The 20,340-nt window shown below is 37.9% G+C and overlaps 1 protein-coding gene across 2 annotated transcripts in view; it reads right to left on the reverse strand.

Moving 5' to 3' along the window:
• Window positions 1-18,391, reverse strand: part of LOC308657518 (importin-8) — an 85,268-nt gene extending 66,877 nt beyond the window's left edge. The window contains exons 1-2 of one of the 2 annotated variants that reach the window (XR_014023954.1): window positions 18,088-18,391; window positions 11,933-12,014 (exon numbers count right to left, since the gene is read on the reverse strand). Coding sequence is in view for 1 of the 2 variants with exons in the window: in XM_081309274.1 (XP_081165400.1) it covers window positions 11,933-12,014; window positions 18,088-18,171 (166 nt within the window). In the remaining variant the exon portion in view is untranslated. The remainder of the gene's footprint in view (window positions 1-11,932; window positions 12,015-18,087) is intronic. The other variant, XM_081309274.1, reaches the window with a different exon arrangement.
• Window positions 18,392-20,340: the final 1,949 nt, after the last annotated feature.

A 20,340-nucleotide genomic window follows, 5' to 3' on the forward strand; every position in this document is an offset into this window, starting at 1 on the left:
ACTGAACTATGTCCCCAGCCCATTTTGTGTTTTTTTGATGATAACCATTCTAACTGGGGTGAAATAATATCTAATTGTGGCTTTCAGTTGCCTGCCTCTCTCCTTCACAAGCACAATGTATCATCACTTAAACTTCACTCTCTACTCAGAAACACAACTACAGAAATAAATTGGGCTCCACAACCTCAAAGGATCAAGATAGTTATAAACTCGGTGAGGCAGAATGCCATGCTTTTTAGGTGATCTTTCGAAGCCTCTGCATTCTTCATCATAATTTGGTAGCCCTTCTCTCCATTGCTATTACTTCAATCTGTTAAAGGCTAGGAGATCTGATAACAAATGTATAAGCTATAAATAAAATTAAATTAAACAGATTTTTACTAAGAGCAGAGAAGCATCCCACAAATAAAACAGTTTTAAGAAAAGAGCTTTTTGAAATGCTTCTGAAATGATAAACATTATGTTTCTGTTTATCACTAGCTTCTTCATTTTATAATGCTGAAGTTAGTCTTAACAAATTACACATAAAAAACTGTAAATTGTAATATCATCACCCCATCCCTTTGACATACAAAAAGGAAAACAACCTAGAAGAATGAAAACCAGGCAGGTGGGGGAGGGGGGTCCTGTTAAGCTTTTTTCTGTTTTTTCAATTGATTGGTCCTACATCATTCACTGCAGATGACTTCTTCAGGTCCAATATAATATTCCTCTCAACCTCCACTTTTAAATACAAACTACTCTTCTCACAGCAACTGCAAAATGCATTAAAGAAAAGTACATTCTGAAGCCAAGTTTACATTTACTAGAGGAACTTTACTAAAGGGTCTCTTTCTTAAAAACAAAAGTGACTTGAAAGATTCCAAACTACAACTTCAATATCCTATATTTAAAACAGGCTTCCTCCCAGGCAAGGTGGTGTACTCCTGTAATCCCAGCAGCTTGAGAGGCTGAGGCAGGAGGATTGAGAGAGGAAAGCCAGCCTCAGCAACTCAGTGAGACCCTGTCTCTAAATACAAAAAAAGGGATAGGGAAGTGGCTCAGGGGTCGAATGCCCCAGTACCAAAAAAAAAAAAAAAAAAAAGGCTTCCTTCTCTGCATATTACCTGGTTATAATATTATTATGCTTATCAATACTTTGAAAGGAAAGCAATAGAGCAAACCTCCAAATTTATTTTGACATGGCAATATTAAAATATTAATTTTTTTCCTATTTCTTGAAAATTCACAGTAAGCTAAAAGCAAACATTTACTACTAAGTTTACTTAATAAAAGAATATTTTAGAATTGTCTGCCAAAAAGATGAAAATTAAAAAAAAAAAAAAAAATTTCCCAGGGGCCTGGGGTTGTGGCTCAGTGGAAAAGTGCTCGCTTAGCATGCACAAGGCACTGGGTTCGATCCTCAGCACCTCATAAATGTAAAATAAAGATGTTGTATCCACCTAAAACTTAAAAATATTTTTTAAAAATTTTTCCAGCACTAAGAAACAAAACACTAACATCTTAATCCAATTCATAAAGAAATAAATTTGTTTTCCTACAAAAACAGGGCTATGTAGAGCTATATCTTTCCACTTAATTTTTCTTTTTTTGGTTGGTTCGTTGTTTGCTTTTTGTTTGTTTATTTTAACAGTTTATATAGGCTGATCTTTCTTTAAAACAAAGACCACATCATTCTATTTTTAATATAATGATGAAATGACAAGCTAACTAGATGTCACCTTAAAGTGATAAAGCATCCTTGTATTTTAATAATAGACTAAATAGAAAAGAACATTTATAAACTATTCTTTAGGATATCTGTAAAATGTTATACAATATATTTCAAACTCGATGGCAAAAATGGATGCTTTAAGATTGAAAGTTTGTTCAAATACATTAGGAAATAATCAATCACCAAGCCAAACTGTCCTGCAGCTGAAAGATTTAAAATTTACATACATTATAAAGAAAACAAGCACCTTTACACACAGATTATATTTTATATGAAAACTTCATTACCTAAGTTATTAAGATTCAAAGTTGTAGAGCTAGAGATATGGCTCAATGGTAGAGCACTTGCCTAATATATAGGAGGCCCTGGGTTGGATTCCACACACCACAAAAAATAATTTTTTTAAAAAAAGTTGTACACAGGCACCCAGCCAGACCGGAGGAGGAAGTCCAGCCCCGCCCCGAGTGCTAGTCCGGAGGAAGCCCATCAACCCTTAAAACCCATCAAAGGGGGTTTGGCTACCAGCAGGGTTCTGCGGCTGATCCAGGTACCCGGTTTCCAACTCCCCCACCCTTAGCTGCGATAACTCAAAATATTTCCCACAAGCTTTTGGGGGTTGTAGCTATCAACACAAAACAACAACTGTACAGACATCTGGTTTCTACCTCAGAGACTAGAGTAGGGAAGATACAGGTGGAAGCTCATTTCCTTTCACACTGGCTATACCCACCACCCTGAATACAGAGACTCAAGCTAGGAATAGACAACGCCACCTACTGGAAGCAAGGAAAACAGTGTTCTGAGAGACTTTTTTTTTCTCTTTCTTTCTCTTTTCTTCTCTCTCTTCCACAACTTCAGCATATGTGAAACCATGAACTGTGCATGAACAACCGAATTACCAAAGTAATATAATATAGAGGAATTGCATATACCCCACCTTCCCCCCATTTTTTTTCTTTATTTCTATCTTACTTCCCTTTTCCTTCTCTTATTTCTCTTTTCTTGTTATTATTTCTTTTTTTTAATTCGTATTCTCTCTATCCCACTTTCAACCTCCTAACTTTTGCTATCTATACATAGGGTAACTATCTAGATAGATAGGAGGTTAAGTCTATACATTCTTCCATAAATTACCAGTCCAGTGGTTAGAGTTCTCCAAAGGTGCTAAGTTTAACCTCATACCCTCACTCCTTTCCCTCTAAGTATAACCTCCTTCGTCTGAAATTAAGTTTTCTATATGCCACCAGATATGATACGCCTTTTATGAAACCAATGAATATATTCTTAATAATTAAAACCAATATCTAGTCTTAGAATCTAACTATAAATGTATTAATAATGAAAACTTGTGCTTAGATAATGTACTGTTGATATTGGGATCTGTTAACATTGTCTTTCTCCGCAAAAGAGGGATTTTGGAGCTATACAAGAACAATACAAATATATAAGGGGAAAAACATCAACACAACAGTTTCACAAAGCTAGAAAGAATCATGAGCAGTATGAAAAGACAAGGAAAGAAAGGACCACAAACAATACAGGTCAATTCAACATTAGATGAGGTAATATCTGCAGCTGATGGAATGTCAGATAAAGAATTCAGGATATACATGCTTCAGATGATCTGGAGTCTCAAGGAAGACATTATACATCAAATTAAGACAATGAAAAGTCACTTTGACAATGAATTACATAAACAAATCCAAGAAGCAAAAGATCAACTCTATAGGGAGATAGAGGATATAAAAAACAAACAAACAGAAATCCTGGAAATGCAGAAAACAATAAACCAAATTAAAAACTCAAATGAAAGTATTACCAGCAGAGTAGAACACTTAGAAGATAGAACTTCAGACAACGAAGACAAAGTTTTTCAACTTGAAAAGAACACAGACAGCTCAGCGAGAATGTTAAGAAATCATGAGCAGAACATACAAGAATTATGGGATAACATCAAGAAACCAAACCTAAGAGTTACTGGGATACAAGAGGGTACAGAGGTCCAAACCAAGGGAATGAGCAATCTATTCAATGAAATAATACTAGAAAACTTCCCAGACTTAAAGAATGAAAAAGAAATCCAAATACTAGAAGCCTACAGGACACCGAATATACAAAATCATAAGAGATCCACACCAAGACACATAATAATGAAGATGCCCAACATACAGAATAAGGAGAGAATCTTAAAAGCCACAAGAGAGAGGAAGCAGATTACATTTAGGGGTAAACCAATCAGGATAACTGCTGATTTTCAACACAGACTCTGAAAGCTAGAAGATCCTGGAACAACATATTTCAAACGCTGAAAGAAAAAGGGTTCCAACCAAGAATCATGTATCCAGCGAAATTAAGCTTCAGGATTGAAGATGAAATAAAAATCTTCCACGATAAACAAAAGTTAAAAGAATTTGCAGCTAGAAAACCAGCTCTTCAAAACATCCTTGGCAAAACATTACAGGACGAGGAAATGAAAAATAACAATGAAAACCAACAGCGGGAGGTAGTACAGTAAAGGAAAAACTAAGAATAGAGGAAAAACAAATCATGTTAAGTATCATACATAACCAAATATGGCTGGAAATACAAATATATCTCAATAGTAACCCTAAATGTTAATGGCTTAAATGCACCAGTCAAAAGACATAGGCTAGTAGAATGGATTAAAAAAAAGATCCAACAATATGCTGCCTACAGGAGACTCATCTGATATGAAAAGACATACACAGACTGAAGGTGAAAGGTTGGGAAAAATCATATCACTCATACGGACCCCGAAAGCAAGCAGGGGTGTCCATACTTGTATCAAATAAAATAGACTTCAAGCCAAAGTTAATCAAAAGGGATAAACAAGGACACTACATACTGCTCAAGGGAACCATACACCAACAAGACTTGACGATCATTAATATATATGCCCCAAACAATGCTGCAGCTACGTTCATCAAACAAACTCTTCTCAAGTTCAAGAGTCTAATAGACCACAACACAATAATCATGGGAGATTTTAACACACCTCTCTCACCAATGGACAGATCTTCCAAACAAAAGTTGAATAAAGAAACCATAGAGCTCAATAATACAATTAATAATTTAGACTTAATTGATATATACAGAATATACCACCCAACATCAAGTAGATACACTTTCTTCTCAGCAGCACATGGATCCTTCTCAAAAATAGACCATATATTATGTCACAGGGCAAATCTTAGCAATTACAAAGGAGTTGAGATACTACCATGCATTTTATCTGATCATAATGGAATGAAATTGGAAATCAACAATAAAATGAGAAAGAAAAAATCCTACATCACATGGAGATTAAACAATATGCTACTGAATGAACAAAGGGTTACAGAAGACATCAAAGAGGAAATTTAAAAATTCTTAGAGGTAAACGAAAACTCAGACACAACATATTGAAATCTCTGGGACACTATGAAAGCAGTACTAAGAGGAAAATTCATTTCATGGAGTTCATTCCTTAAAAGAAAGAAAAGCCAACAAATAAATGACCTCACACTACACCTCGAAGCCTTAGAAAAAGAAGAACAAATCAGCAGCAAATACAGTAGAAGGCAAGAAATAATTAAAATTAGAGCTGAAATTAATGAAATCGAAACAAAAGAAACAATCGAAAAAATTGACAAAACTAAAAGTTGGTTCTTTGAAAAAATAAATAAGATTGACAGACACTTAGCCATGCTAATGAAGAGAAGAAGAGCGAGAACCCAAATTACTAGCTTATGGGATGAAAAAGGCAACATCACAACAGACAATTCAGAAATACAGAAGATAATTAGAACTTATTTTGAAACCCTATACTCTAATAAAATAGAAGATAGTGAAGGCATAGATAAATTTCTTAAGTCATATGATCTACCCAGATTGAGTCAGGAAGATATAAACAACCTAAACAGACCAATATCAAGTGAGGAAATAGAAGAAGCCATCAAAAGACTACCAACCAAGAAAAGCCCAGGACCGGATGGATATACAGCAGAGTTTTACAAGAACTTTAAAGAAGAACTAATACCAATACTCCACAATCTATTTCAGGAGATATAAAAAGAGAGAGAACTTCCAAATTCATTCTATGAGGCCAATATCACCCTGATTCCCAAACCAGATAAAGACACCTCAAAGAAAGAAAACTACAGACCAATATCCCTAATGAATTTAGATGCAAAAATCCTCAATACAATTCTGGCAAATCGTATACAAAAACATATCAAAAAGATCGTGCACCATGATCAAGTAGGATGCATCCCTGGGATACAAGGCTGGTTCAATATACGGAAATCAATAAACGTTATTCACCACATCAATAGACTTAAAGATAAGAACCATATGATCATCTCGATAGATGTAGAAAAAGCATTCGACAAAGTACAGCATCCCTTTATGTTCAAAACATTAGAAAAACTAGGGATAACAGGAACTTACCTCAACATTGTAAAAGCTATATATGCTAAGCCTCAGGCTAGCATCATTCTAAATGGAAAAAAACTGAAGGCATTCCCTCTAAAATCTGCAACAAGACAGGGATGCCCTCTCTCACCACTTCTATTCAATATAGTTCTCGAAATTCTGGCCAGAGCAATTAGACAGACAAAAGAAATTAAAGGCATTAAGATATGAAAAGAAGAACTTAAATTATCACTATTTGCGGATGATATGATTTTATACCTAGAAGGCCCAAAAGGGTCTACAAAGAAACTACTAGAGCTAATAAATGAATTCAGCAAAGTGGCAGGATATAAAATCAACACACATAAATCAAAGGCATTCCTGTATATCAGCGACAAATCTTCAGAACTGGAAATGAGGAAAACCACCCCATTCACAATATCCTCAAAAAAAATAAAATACTTGGGAATCAACCTAACAAAAGAGGTGAAAGATTTATACAATGAAAACTACAGAACCCTAAAGAGAGAGATAGAAGAAGATCTTAGAAGATGGAAAAATATACCCTGTTCATGGATAGGCAGAACTAACATCATCAAAATGGCGATATTACCAAAAGTTCTCTATAGGTTTAATGCAATGCCAATCAAAATCGCAACGGCATTTCTTGTAAAAATAGATAAAGCTATCATGAAATTCATATAGAAAAATAAAAGACCCAGAATAGCAAAAGCAATTCTAAGCAGGAAGTGTGAATGAGGTGGTATAGCGATCCCAGATTTCAAATTATACTACAGAGCAATAGTAACAAAAACAGCATGGTACTGGTACCAAAACAGGCGGGTGGACCAATGGTATAGAATAAAGGACACAGAAACCAATCCACAAAAGTACAACTATCTTATATTTGATAAAGGGGTTAAAAGCATGCAATGGAGGAAGGATAGCATCTTCAACAAATGGTGCTGGGAAAACTGGAAATCCATATGCAACAAAATGAAACTGAATCCCTTTCTCTCGCCATGAACAAAAGTTAACTCAAAATGGATCAAGGAGCTTGATATCAAATCAGAGACTATGAGTCTGATAGAAGAAAAGGTTGGCTCCGATCTACATATTGTGGGGTCGGGCTCCAAATTCCTTAATAGGACACCCATAGCACAAGAGTTAATAACAAGAATCAACAAATGGGACTTACTTAAACTAAAAAGTTTTTTCTCAGCAAGAGAAACAATAAGAGAGGTAAACAGAGAGCCTACATCATGGGAACAAATCTTTACTCCTCACACTTCAGATAGAGCCCTAATATCCAGAGTACACAAAGAACTCAAAAAATTAAACAATAAGAAAACAAATAACCCAATCAACAAATGGGCCAAAGACCTGAACAGACACTTCTCAGAGGAGGACATACAATCAATCAACAAGTACATGAAAAAATGCTCACCATCTCTAGCAGTCAGAGAAATGCAAATCAAAACCACCCTAAGATACCATCTCACTCCAGTAAGATTGGCAGCCATTCTGAAGTCAAACAACAATAAGTGCTGGCGAGGATGTGGGGAAAAGGGTACTCTTGTACATTGCTGGTGGGACTGCCAATTGGTTCGACCAATATGGAAAGCAGTATGGAGATTCCTGGGAAAGCTGGGAATGGAACCACCATTTGACCCAGCTATTGCCCTTCTCGGACTATTCCCTGAAGACCTTAAAAGAGCGTACTACAGGGATACTGCCACATCGATGTTCATTGCAGCACAATTCACAATAGCTAGACTGTGGAACCAACCCAGATGCCCTTCAATAGATGAATGGATAAAAAAAATGTGGCATTTATACACAATGGAGTACTACGCAGCACAAAAAATGACAAAATCATGGAATTTGCAGGGAAATGGATGGCATTAGAGCAGATTATGCTAAGTGAAGCTAGCCAATCCCTAAAAAACAATGCCAAATGTCTTCTTTGATATAATGAGAGCAACCAAGAACAGAGCAGGGAGGAAGAGCAGGAGGAAAAGATTAACATTAAATAGAGTCATGAGGTGGGTGGGAAAGGGAGAGAAAAGGGAAATTGCATGGAAATGGAAGGAGACCCTCATTGTTATACAAAATTACATATAAGAGGTTGTGAGGGGAATGGGAAAAAAAATAAGGAGAGAAATGAATTACAGTAGATGGGGTAGAGAGAGAAGATGGGAGGGGAGGTAAGGGGAGGGGGGATAGTAGAGGATAGGAAAGGTATCAGAATACAACAGTTACTATTATGGCATTATGTAAAAATGTGGGTGTGTAACCGATGTGATTCTGCAATCTTTGTAATGTTTTGAATAACCAATAAAAAATAAATAAAATTTTTTAAAAAAGTTGTACACAGGGCTGGGGATATAGCTCAGTTGGTGCAGTGCTTGCCTTGCATGCACAAGGCCCTGGGTTCAATCCTCAGCACCACAAAAAAAAAAGGTTGCACACAGTTGGTGAGGATATGGGGAACCTAGCATTCTAAGGCACATTTTTTCCTCCACAGTGCTGGGGATCAAATCCAGGGCCTCCTGCCAGGGCTCTGCCATTGAGCTACACACCCAACCCTCTTAGGTACATTGATAGAAAAAGTAAGCAAGGGCTGGGGTTGTGGCTCAATGGTAGAGCACTTGGCTACCATGTTCGAGGCCCTGGGTTCAATCCTCAGCACCACATAAAAATAAACAAAATAAGTATCCAACTAAAAAATAAATATTTAAAAAAAGAAAGAAGGGCTGGGGATGTGGCTCAAGCGGTAGCGCGCTCGCCTGGAATGCGTGCGGCCCGGGTTCGATCCTCAGCACCACATACCAACAAAGATGTTGTGTCTGCCGGGAGGGAGGGAGGGAGGGAGGGAGGGAGGGAGGGAGGGAAAGAAAGAAAGAAAGAAAGAAAGAAAGAAAGAAAGAAAGAAAGAAAGAAAGAAAGAAAGAAAGCGAGCGAGCAAAAGTAATTTTGTGATCAGATTCAAAATTATAACTATTAATATCTTTAACATCTATTAACCTAGCATTTCATTCCTAATAATCCATTCTAAAAAATAAAAATTCCCAAATACCCAGAGGTACATTTCCAAAGATGCTCATTAAGCACTGCTTCTATTAACAACAAAAAAAGGACAATGCGGGAAATGTCTGTCAATATCAAATTGTTTAAATAAACCATGACAGTTCTACACAATGAAATACTACTGAGTCACTGTAAGAATGAAGAATGTGTGTGTACACAAACATGGAATAATCTCCAAGGTACATGGTTTAATGAAAGAAAGGAAACTTGAAAATAGCATGTGTAATGTAAATGGAAAAAACTAAAGCACTGCCCCAAATTTGATGGCAGCTATCTTTGAGAGTGGTATTAAGTATAATCTAATGTAAAAGTTCTGTGTTTTGTTTGTATGTTATATAAACAACACATTAATGTAATAAATTGTTTTAAGATCTTCTAAAACAATATATTTTAAAATATTTTTAAAAAGCTTCTTAAGAGGGGCTGGGGATGTGGCTCAAGCGGTAGCGCGCTCGCCTGGCATGCGCGGGGCGTGGGTTCGATCCTCAGCACCACATACCAACAAAGATGTTGTGTCCACCGAAAACTAAAAAATAAATATTAAAATTCTCTCTCTCTCTCTCTCTCTCTCTCAAAAAAAAAAAAAGCTTCATAAGAACATCACAATGTGCCTACAAATACTTGGATTATTAAAAATATTAAAATAGGTTTCATTTAGTAAAATGTTGTTTCAGAACAGCCCCACTTTAAATTTTTTATTTTTTTTTTTAGAGAATTTGAATATTTATTTTTTTTTAGTTTTCGGCAGATACATCTTTGTATGTGGTGCTGAGGATCGAACCCGGGCCGCACGCATGGCAGGCGTGCGCGATACCGCTTGAGCCACATCCCGAGCCCTACAACAGCCCCACTTTATAAAGTCAAAGATTAAACAAATGAGATCTAAAATTGCAAAAAGCATTTACATAATTCTTATAAACCTTATTAAAATAAATAATCCCAACATGAATGTTTTTCCATAGGTTTTTCTTTTTTATCTAAACCACAAAGCAATCTTGTAGGAAATCATACAGAGTTATGTTCCACATAATGACATTTCAGTCATTATGACAATCAACCACTTTTCCAAAGGTAAATACCACAAAGCCTAGATGTGTAGGAAGCCATCCTGTCCAGGTTTGTTTAGGTAGATGCTATGATATTTGAACAGTGATAAATAAATTGCCTGCCTACACATTTCTCAGAACATGTCCCCATCATCAGGCAACACATAACTATATTTTCATAAACATAGTCCCAGAATTTAATTATTCCTTCTTTATTCTTTGTCCAAGTAAAATTAAATACTTTGATCGGCATGTAGATTATAGTTCAATTTCTATGAAACTATTCTTCTACCCTTGTACCTGAACACATGTAAGACTAATGTTCACCTAATGTCAATGAGGGTCATTTCTGAATGATGAATACTGGATAATTTTACTTTCTTCTTTGTATTCTTCTTCATTGCTCAGATCAATTATAATGAATAGAGATGACTTATCGTGGTTCAATGCATGCTTATTTAACTTTAGAATGATGCAAAAGAAGTATGCATTCAATAGAACCCATACTTGAAATTTTGAATTTTGATATTTTCTGGGGCTAGCAATATGTTGTAAGATACTTTCTCATGATGTTAAGCAACCACAGTCAAGAGATCATGAGGGTAAACAACAGAAACTCAAGAGTATACTGTGTTGTTAAGCTATGGTGTTCAATAGATTAGGTGCATCAAATGAAATTTATTTGTTTGTTTTTTGGTACCAGGGATTGAACCCAGGGGCACTCAACCACTGAGCCACATCCCCAGACACCTTCATTTTCTATTTTCAGACATGGTCTCACTAAATTACTTAGGGCCTCACTAAGTTGCTGAGACTGGCCTCAAACCTGTGATCCTCCTGCCTCATCCTCCCGAGTCACTGGGACTTCAGGCATGCACCACCATGTCCTAAATCAAATGCAATTTTGACTTATTATTTTTCAACTAACAATGTTTTCAACTTATAATGGGTTTATCAGAAGGGAATTCATCATTAGTGGAGGGACATCTATATATATCACTAACATAAGGCTTTTAAATACACTTACTTTTTAAATTAGCTATTGTCATTTTACCCCTGTTAGTTGTTTATAATTATTATCTTTTCCGGATATTCCAAGGACTTGTGATATTCCAAGGCTTTCTCAATATTTAACCTTTGAGCTCTAATGAGAAGCCCACTTTAAAAAAAAAAAAAAGTGCATTAAGCAATTACATAAAATCCCAGACTTAAGAATAAATTTGTGTTTAAAACAAAAAGTCCAGCTCTCCAAACATCTGGTTAGGAACATCTGTGTGACAATTACCACCATCAATTGACACATAATTAGAGCTTGAATTCCGATACATAAACTCATGGTCTTAATCTGTGGATCCAAAGGTAAAGCTATCAGGAATCATAAGAAATTAGGGAGATAAGCAATTAAAACTGGGAAAACTAAGTGAGAAACTGACATTGTAACAAAGGCAAGAAACTGAGGGGTAGAGCAAGAGGGGCGGGGGGAGCTATTTGAGAGTTTAGTATTTACCTTTAAGTTTTCAGTGGGAAAAAAAGGTAAATTTTTATGCCTTAGAAATATGTAGATGCGCTTCCTACTTTTTCAAGAAATTATATTTAGAATTAAAATAAAATTCTCATTCTATTTTCACCTATAAATCACTTTTTAAAGTATTAAAAAAAAAAAACTCACCTGCCTGGCGTACTGGAAATTCCACATGGTCAGAGACTATAATCCGAAGTAAACTGGGGGCAAAATTGATAATCTTGTAAGACTGAAATGACAAAGAATAGTTTTATAAAAAGAGGGAAATGTCAATAAATATCTATTAGCACCTGTTAATGAATACCTTATCATCCAGATAAAAGAAAAACTGCTAATATAAAACAAATTCTCCATGGCAAAGTGAAGATTATTAAGATATTTCAAATCAAAAGACAATTTCTTAGAATAAGCTCATAAATAAAATTGTGAACACTTAGGATTTTTTTTTTAACTAGGTACTGAACTTAGGGGCACTCTGCCACTGAGCCACATCCTCGGTCCTATTTTGTATTTTGTTTAGAGATAAGGTCTTACGGAGTTGCTTAGTGCCTCACCTTTGCTGAGGCTGGCTTTGAACTAAAGATCCTCCTGCCTCAGCCTCCCGAGCCACTGGGATTACAGATGTGCACCACCCCGCCAGGCACTTATGATTTTTTTTTTTTTTTAAAGAGAGAGAAAGAGAGAGAGAGAGAGAAATATTTATTTTTTTAGTTTTCGGTGGACACAACATCTTTGTTTGTATGTGGTGCTGAGGATCGAACCCAGGCCGCACGCATGGCAGGCGAGCGCGCTACCGCTTGAGCCACATCCCCAATGATTTTTGACATATGCTGCCAAAATGCTTTCCACAAAGAATATGCAAAATCACACACTCAACAGTAGTATACAAGTGTCCATATAAGCAATGTAGGTAGAGTATTAACCATTTCTTTGAAACTTTAATACTTTAAGTTATATTTCCTCTATTACTAAGAAGGCTTTTTGTGGTTGCTATTGTTTTGTTTGGGTGCTAATTGCTTCCACAAATTCTTTACTCCATTTATCTTTTTGTAGGTGAAATTTTCACTTTTTCTCAATAAAGTCTAAAAGCTATTTATGGATTTGAAGTCTCTGAATAACTCATTACAAGTGTTTATTCTCAAATTATTTGTACATTAATTTTGTTTGTTATTTTTGACAAACGCAAATCAAGAAAACATCAGCTACAGAAAACTGGATATCCAGTACCATGAACCAGACGATGTTAAATAATGCCTAAGCTATGGAGAAGAGCCAGTCCAGATTGGAACAGGGTGACTCACAAGACAGGGTTGAAAGCTGTCATTGCCAGCTGTCCTCTGTGGCTATAGCATCTTTTAAACTTAACAATGCCTAAGGGAGCCTATGCTGATGGAGTTTCTTCTCTGCCCTGCTGATTGAGTCACTTCACGCCCCAGACATGCTCTACACCAGTACTCTGCTCCTGAGTTTGGCCATGGTAACCTTAGAAGCAAAGAAAAGAAACAGAGCAGCCGGTTCCTTCTGGCCATGCTCTACACAGATGTTTAGTATCTGGACCTTCACAACCCTGTACATTCCCAGAGCCCATAAATGGATTTGCCCACTGACAATCCCAGAAAAGACTTGTAAATTCTCACTGAAGCCAAACCAGACAATGCCCCAGAGAGTCTGTCTAGCTTACATTCTCCTGGGAGCCTGAATCTCTGGTATCATCCCTTTGAAGATACAGCTAGGTTTGTGCATACACTCATTTATTTAATCACCTTTTCTATTACTTTATTTATAAAGTAGCATTTAAGGTAAATATGATTAAAAATAAATTTGGAGAAAAACAACATCTTTTCCATTCAAGTACATTTTTGTGCTTTCCCAAATACTTCAGTAAAATTTTGTATTATCTTATAATTATTCTTCCCTCCTGTATAGTCTTTAAAATCTTAAATCTGGGGCTGGGGTTGTGGCTCAGTGGTAGAGTGCTCGCCTAGCTTGTGAGAGGCACTGGGTTCGAAAGATTTATAAAGGTATTGTCCATCTATAACTAAAAAATGTTTTAAAAAATCTTAAATCTATCATACTTAAGGGAAATCCATTTTCATAATTGAAACTACAAAATTTCAATTTTTTTTAAGTTGTAGTTGGACACAATACCTTTATTTGTTTTTATGTGGTGCTGAGGATCGAACCCAGGGCCTCATGCTTGCAAGGCAAGCGCACTACCACTGAGCCACAATGCCAGCCCCAAAATTTCAATTCTTAAAGAAACATATTTAACTATAATTTACAAGTGGCAAAATTAATATAGATTTAGCACCATCTTCTACATCTCTCTACATACATGTTATAAAATAATTCATTTGTGCTGGGCACAGTGGCACACTTTGTAATCCCAGCAGCTCAGGAGGCAACAGCAGGAGGATCAGAAGTTTTGAGAGTGAAGCCCTAAAGCAACTTAGCAAGACCCTGTCTCAAAATGAAAAAATAAAAAGAGGGCTTGGGATGTGGCCCAGTGGTTAAGTGCTCCTGGGTTAAATCCCCAGTCCAAAAAAAAAAAAAAAAACTATATCAGTTACTTTAATCATAAAACTAATTGGTTACTTTTTAAAAAATCTTCCTACACATAAAAACAACATAACCTTTACACTTAGATAATGCTACTTATTTGAAATTAATTTCAGCATTGTTGCCACAGTTGGAACTTCTTTTTCAACTCTTTACATTTTAAAGAACTTCAGGAACTTTGTCTTCTCCTTTTAGCTTTGTTTCAATGTATGTTAATTTGGCCAGATAAAACATTCAGCAGTAAATTCTGGTATATTCTCATACTATTTGCCTCACAAATATTACTCAATTTCTTTGTCCTCCTTTGGGTTTCAAGTTTCTAAAAAATAAATAAATATTTAAATAAGTAAATACATAAATGAGATAACTGATTTCTCCATGATTTCTTAAGGATGTTTATTTTGAATCTGTGAAGTTCACTGAAAACTGTTTTCTTGCTTGGCTATCTTCTGCATTTTATGAGAACTCCTATAAAGCAAAAGCCTGATTTTCCCATTCTCTGATTCACTGCTCTGACTACATTTACCTTTCAAGTCTTCTAAAATGACAGGTTGAGGGCCTTTTCTGAACTTGCTATTCCCTCTGCTCCTCTCCCAATTCTCTTAGCTCGCTCATTCACAACATCTATGTCTGTTCAATGTCATTTCTCAGAGAATGATTACCCTATGCATACATTCCAACACACTTTCTCAGGCTTTATTAGCATGAAATTATATTATTTGCTTGCCTGTATCTCTCACTAGCATATAAGCTCTATGGGAGAAGAATCTTATACCAATGCCTACAATATAACTCTATAAATATCTGTCATTCATATAAACAAACTCTCTAAAAGGGGAATAAAAATTGGCTAGGGGTGTAGCTACTGGGTGTAGAATAGTTACTGGAGATCTACTGGGTGTAGATCCCCATTAACTAATATGCAGGCTCAAGCGCACACACACACACACACTTCCATGGAAAATGGGGATTCCAAATTTTGGCAATTAAAGTAATTATCTTTATTTCCCTATTGAAAACATGTGGAGGATAATTTTAAAAAGATGACTTTTTAAAAAATGTTTAGTTATAGATGGACACAATACCTTTAATTTTTTTTATTTATTTGTATATAGTGCTGAGAATCAAACCCAGTGCCTCATGCTCAAAAGAAAGCATCTTGGGGCTGGGGTTCTGGCTCAGCAGTAGAGCGCTCACCTAACACGTGTGAGGCCCTGTATTCGATCCTCAGCACCACATAAAAATAAATAAAAACAAAGATATTAAAAAAAAAAAAAAAACGACGACATCTTTCTGAATGAGTTACAGAAGCAAGACATCTACCCAATGCTACTCCTCTATGCTGCTGCTAAAGGGACTTCTAGGAGAGACAGTGAGGAAGGTGTACAGTATTCATTTTTAATAAAAAAGACTCAATCTATTTTCCATAGAAACAATATCACAGACAGTCAGAGAACCAGTCACTGCTAAGAGAAAAAAGCTGGCCTAAGAAAACATAGCTTCCAAATAAGAATTTATCCCTTAGACCTTAGGCTATTATGCTGAAGCTACTTACTCTTAAAGCAATTGACAGATCAATCAGCACACTGTAGACGCTACCCCCACTTCCTATGCAAAGCATATTTGCTGAGGTGGGGCAGTCTAGACTAAAATTAATGAGCTGGGGACTAGAATGTAGCTCCATGGTAGAGTATTTGTCTAGCATGTGCAGGAACCCGGAGTTGGATCCCCAGCACTATGAAAATAAAAATTTTAAAAACACAAAATTTTAAGAGGAGAACCATAAACACTTATGATAGATTACCCACCAGATTATCCAGCAAAGCAGAAAGTTACAGTGGTGGTAATGGACAAGCATACAAAACCCAAAAACCATAAACTATGTGTGTTTTTGTTTTCCATACTGGGGACTGAACCCAGGGATTCTCTACCACTGCACTACATCTCTAGTCCTTGTTATTTTAAGACAAGGTCTTACTAAGTTGCTCAGGCTGGCCTAAAACATGTAATCCTTCTGCCTCCAGCCTCCCAAATAGCTGGGATTACACATGTGTGTCACCATGTCTAGCTAAACCGTGTTTTACTATAAGGTTAAGTAACATTATATGGTGGCCTTCTACTTAAAGACAATTCCAAAAAAACTTAGTGTGGATATATTGCAATGCAAAACACCATACAAAACAAATGCTAAATGAGTGGCATGGCAATAATCTATATTTATTTATTTATTTATTTATTTATTTATAGAGTTTTTTGTTGTTGGTAATGGTTTTGCAGTGCTGGGATGAACAAAGGGCCTCAAGCATGAATACGGTACCTTAAGAAGTTGCACTGGAAATGGGTCTGTGATGAGGAGAAGGGGGTCACAAACAAGCTAACTCTCCTGTTCATATTAGAAAATTGCAAGATCAGCTCTTGTTTTGTTCTTCCTAACCAACCCCTGGATTACTATTCTTCCAACTAATCTGCAAAGCAGGTGCTGACTTTAACTTTATCCTGAGTGATGGTCCTGACACATCCCCTTTGGGTTTTAATACAATCTCTCCTCTTCATAGTACTTTCACAATCCCTCTTATCGCTTGGGAATCCAGGTTTCAGTCTACTCAGAACTCCACACAGATTTCCCATTAAGATAATTCCTTTCAAAGACTCACAACTCATATCTGCTTTTTAAAATTAACCCCAACAGAAACATTTACTTAGGACAGACTATCACATTTTAGAAGGAACAGAATCACCTGGTGAGTTAGTTAAAACACAATTGGTTCCCACACCCATAATTTCCCTTTAAGTCTGGGAAGAAACCCCATAACTTGCACTTTCAATAAATTCTCAGAGGATGTTGATGTGCTGGTCCTGAGCAAATACCTTGCGAGTAATTAATTTGAGAATATTCCTTTATATTTTAAGGATTGTTAGAACTTCAAACAGTGGTCACCTTATCCTAGGAGTAGGTATCATTTGTACTTTTTAGTAACAGGTCTATGGTTCAGTGTTACAGGTATGAAGGAAGAAATACGTTAGAGTCCGGGATCATTAAGTTTTTGGAATATTGGGGATAACACTGTAACAAAGCCAAGGTTGGTTAGGAAGAACATCTGAAGTCGAATAGAAGAAATTCTTACACATTTTAGCATTTAAAAGAAATCCCTCCAAACACCGATTAGGGGATGTGTCTTTGGTAAAGCACACGAAAACTGCCCTTTCTTCCCAGAGCACTCTCCCGACAGCAATGCCCAGCGCTCCAACAAAACTCTTGTCACTCTTTGTCAAAAGAGACCGTGCAAACCCCACAGAAGCAGGCGATGGGCAGGGTTTCCCACAGCAACACCTAAAAAGGGTTGGGTCTGGAGAAAAGCTAACTCGGCTTTGAATATGAAGTGAATTTCCCCCAACCGCGTCCCCAATTTCAGAGCGCTCCCGGAAAAGCTTCCCACCCTGAAGACACCGGCAAAGGTTGCAAAAGCTTCTCTATTTGGACCAAGTGGGGTTGACAAACTGCACTGGGAAGGAAGGCGACACGAAAAGATGCAAAGGTGACCAACAGTTGCGTGACTTGTTCCGCAAAGACCCCGGGGGAGTGCCATGCTGCTCCACTGGACCCGGGGCGGGACAGGCCGAGGGAGCGCCGGGGTCCCGAGCCCGGGTGGGGGTAGAGACGAAGGGCGTCGAGCGGGGAGAGCTGGCAATCCGGCTGGGGGCACCGCTTCGGCGGCAGCGGGGCGCCGAAGGCCCGCTCTCACCTGGTTGAGCTCGTTCTCTGCTGCAATCCGAAGCTTCGGGTCGATGGTGCCCTTCAGCGCCTGGATGATCCGGTTGAGGTCCATCTCCCCGGGTGGGGGCTCCGCGGCCCCCGGACCAGTAGGCCAGACTGCAGATTTAGTTTTATTTGGACCCTCTCACCTTCCTCCTCCGCGACGCCTAGACTACCTCACTCCCCAACCCCCGCCACCGTCGCCACCTGCAGCCACTTGCTGCGCCACTCTGACTCCGCGCCCCCTGTCCTCCCTCTTTCCCCCCCCACAACTCGCTCTCCATTCACCCTTTTACGACAGCCGGTAGGAGGCGGGAGAAGTAAGAAGAGGAAGCGGCGCCTCCTTTACGGCGGCCTCTTCCCCCGGGCGTGATGCGGTGACCGGCTCCCACGGGCGGCGCCATGATACTGTACGGACAGAGCTTTCGACTTCTACCCGCAGAGGGAATGTGCGGCCGAGTTCAGGAAGGCAGCTGCCATGCTGCTGTACGGAAAACAGCCTCGGGGTGGGGGGAAACAAGCTTGGCTGTGTCTTCTTACAGCCTCTTCCAAACGAAGCGGGTCTAGTGGAGTGACACTTTCTGTTACTCCGAAAACTGCTTGGGCATCACAGCTAAACCTATTCCATCACAGACTTGTTGGGACCTTAAGATTATGTAGCCGCCGGGAGGACAGAGTTGCATCCCAGTCTATTATGGGAGCCATCATTCATTCATTGACTCACTCACCGAACATTTGTTAAACTTATATTTCGGATCCAGAATTCTAGGATGTCTAAGTACCACGTTATAACAAGATGAATTCGATACAGTTTAATATAAAGGCATTCAGGACCTGCTAGGAAAGACAAATATAAACATATGAAGTATATTTTCAGCGTGAGGAAACACAGGTCAGGGAAAGTCTATGGCTGAGATTTTTTCAGAAAAAAATTCCAGAGGCTCTCAGAAAAATAGTGAATGGCAAGAAGAGGGTGACACTATTTCCAATTACAACAGCCGTATCTGGCCCCACAACTTTAATGACATAAGAATGTAGAGCAAATTTTTCCTGAAATTAGCCCAGAAAAGAGAGTTTTAATTACATTTAGTAAACATGGCTGTGAGCAAAATACAATTGAGGGATGGTGGTCTTTCCAGGAGCACAAAATGAAGATTGATTGGTTCAATTAACTGGGTTTAATGAAAAGGGTAGAAAATGTGGCAAAAAACTTATCTGAAACAAGGCCCTTCAGCTGGGTGCAGAAGTAATGAACTTGTCTCTGATTGCTTTGAGTGTTGCCCCTCTTTTAATTCATTATCCACAGTACCATCAGATTAAGGTTTCTGAAAGGTTAATATGGTCCTATCCCTTCTTTGACTTTCCATAAATTCTAAGATAAAAAACAAATTCCTTAACACTGCAGGGTCCTGTGAAACAATGGCTTTCATCTCTTTCATTGTGGCATTCTCTCTCTCTCTCTCTCTCTCTCTCTCTCTCTCTCTCTCTCGTACCTCATGATTATCTCAAGCTTCTTTACATCTGAAATCTTAACTCCAATATCATCTTTTCTAGTCAGAAAGTGTTGTTCCATGTTTCTCTTGCTCAATAATTCTACACCTTTTTTCTAACCCAACTGATACTACTGGTTATCTGCCACGAATTCTGCTCCCCCACATATTGATATTTGAACATTGGAGAAGCACTCTGGAGTCAAGCATATAAAGCAGGGTTTATTTAGAAAGGGGTAACATAGGAGGAACATAGGGAGGGAGAAGGGGGCCATAGTGATATCCTGGTATCCCCAGAAGCCAGATGTTCTGCCCTTTTTATAAGTCCTAGGCTTCCTTTGTTCTGCCCTCTTCCCCTTATCTCTCTCCTTTCTGCATACAGGATTAGGCCTAGGAAATCCTTGGTGGGATGGCCAAAAGGTGGAAACAGGTGGGATGAAGGGGGAAGGGCAGAATGGTGCAACCAACTACACTTTAACAACTTATAGCTCCCTGTAGGGCGGTTACCTTGGCAATAGGTTGGAGCAGGGGCAGGTTCTAGATAAGGGTGATGGAAGGGCTCTGTAGGAATTAACATTTCAGTCCTTCAGGGGAGTCTCCAACTTCTTGGACTCACTCAAAATTGGCCTCCTTGATCCGACTTGACTCAATTTACCTATCTATGCTGACTGCCTGTCTAATTTTGGCTTCACAATCACTACTTCAGTTCTCTTAGACTATCCACTCCTGACTCCACATCCTCTTCTTCTATT

Source organism: Spermophilus citellus (assembly GCF_964194105.1).
Source record: "Spermophilus citellus genome assembly, chromosome: 10".
Taxonomy (NCBI): domain Eukaryota; kingdom Metazoa; phylum Chordata; class Mammalia; order Rodentia; family Sciuridae; genus Spermophilus; species Spermophilus citellus.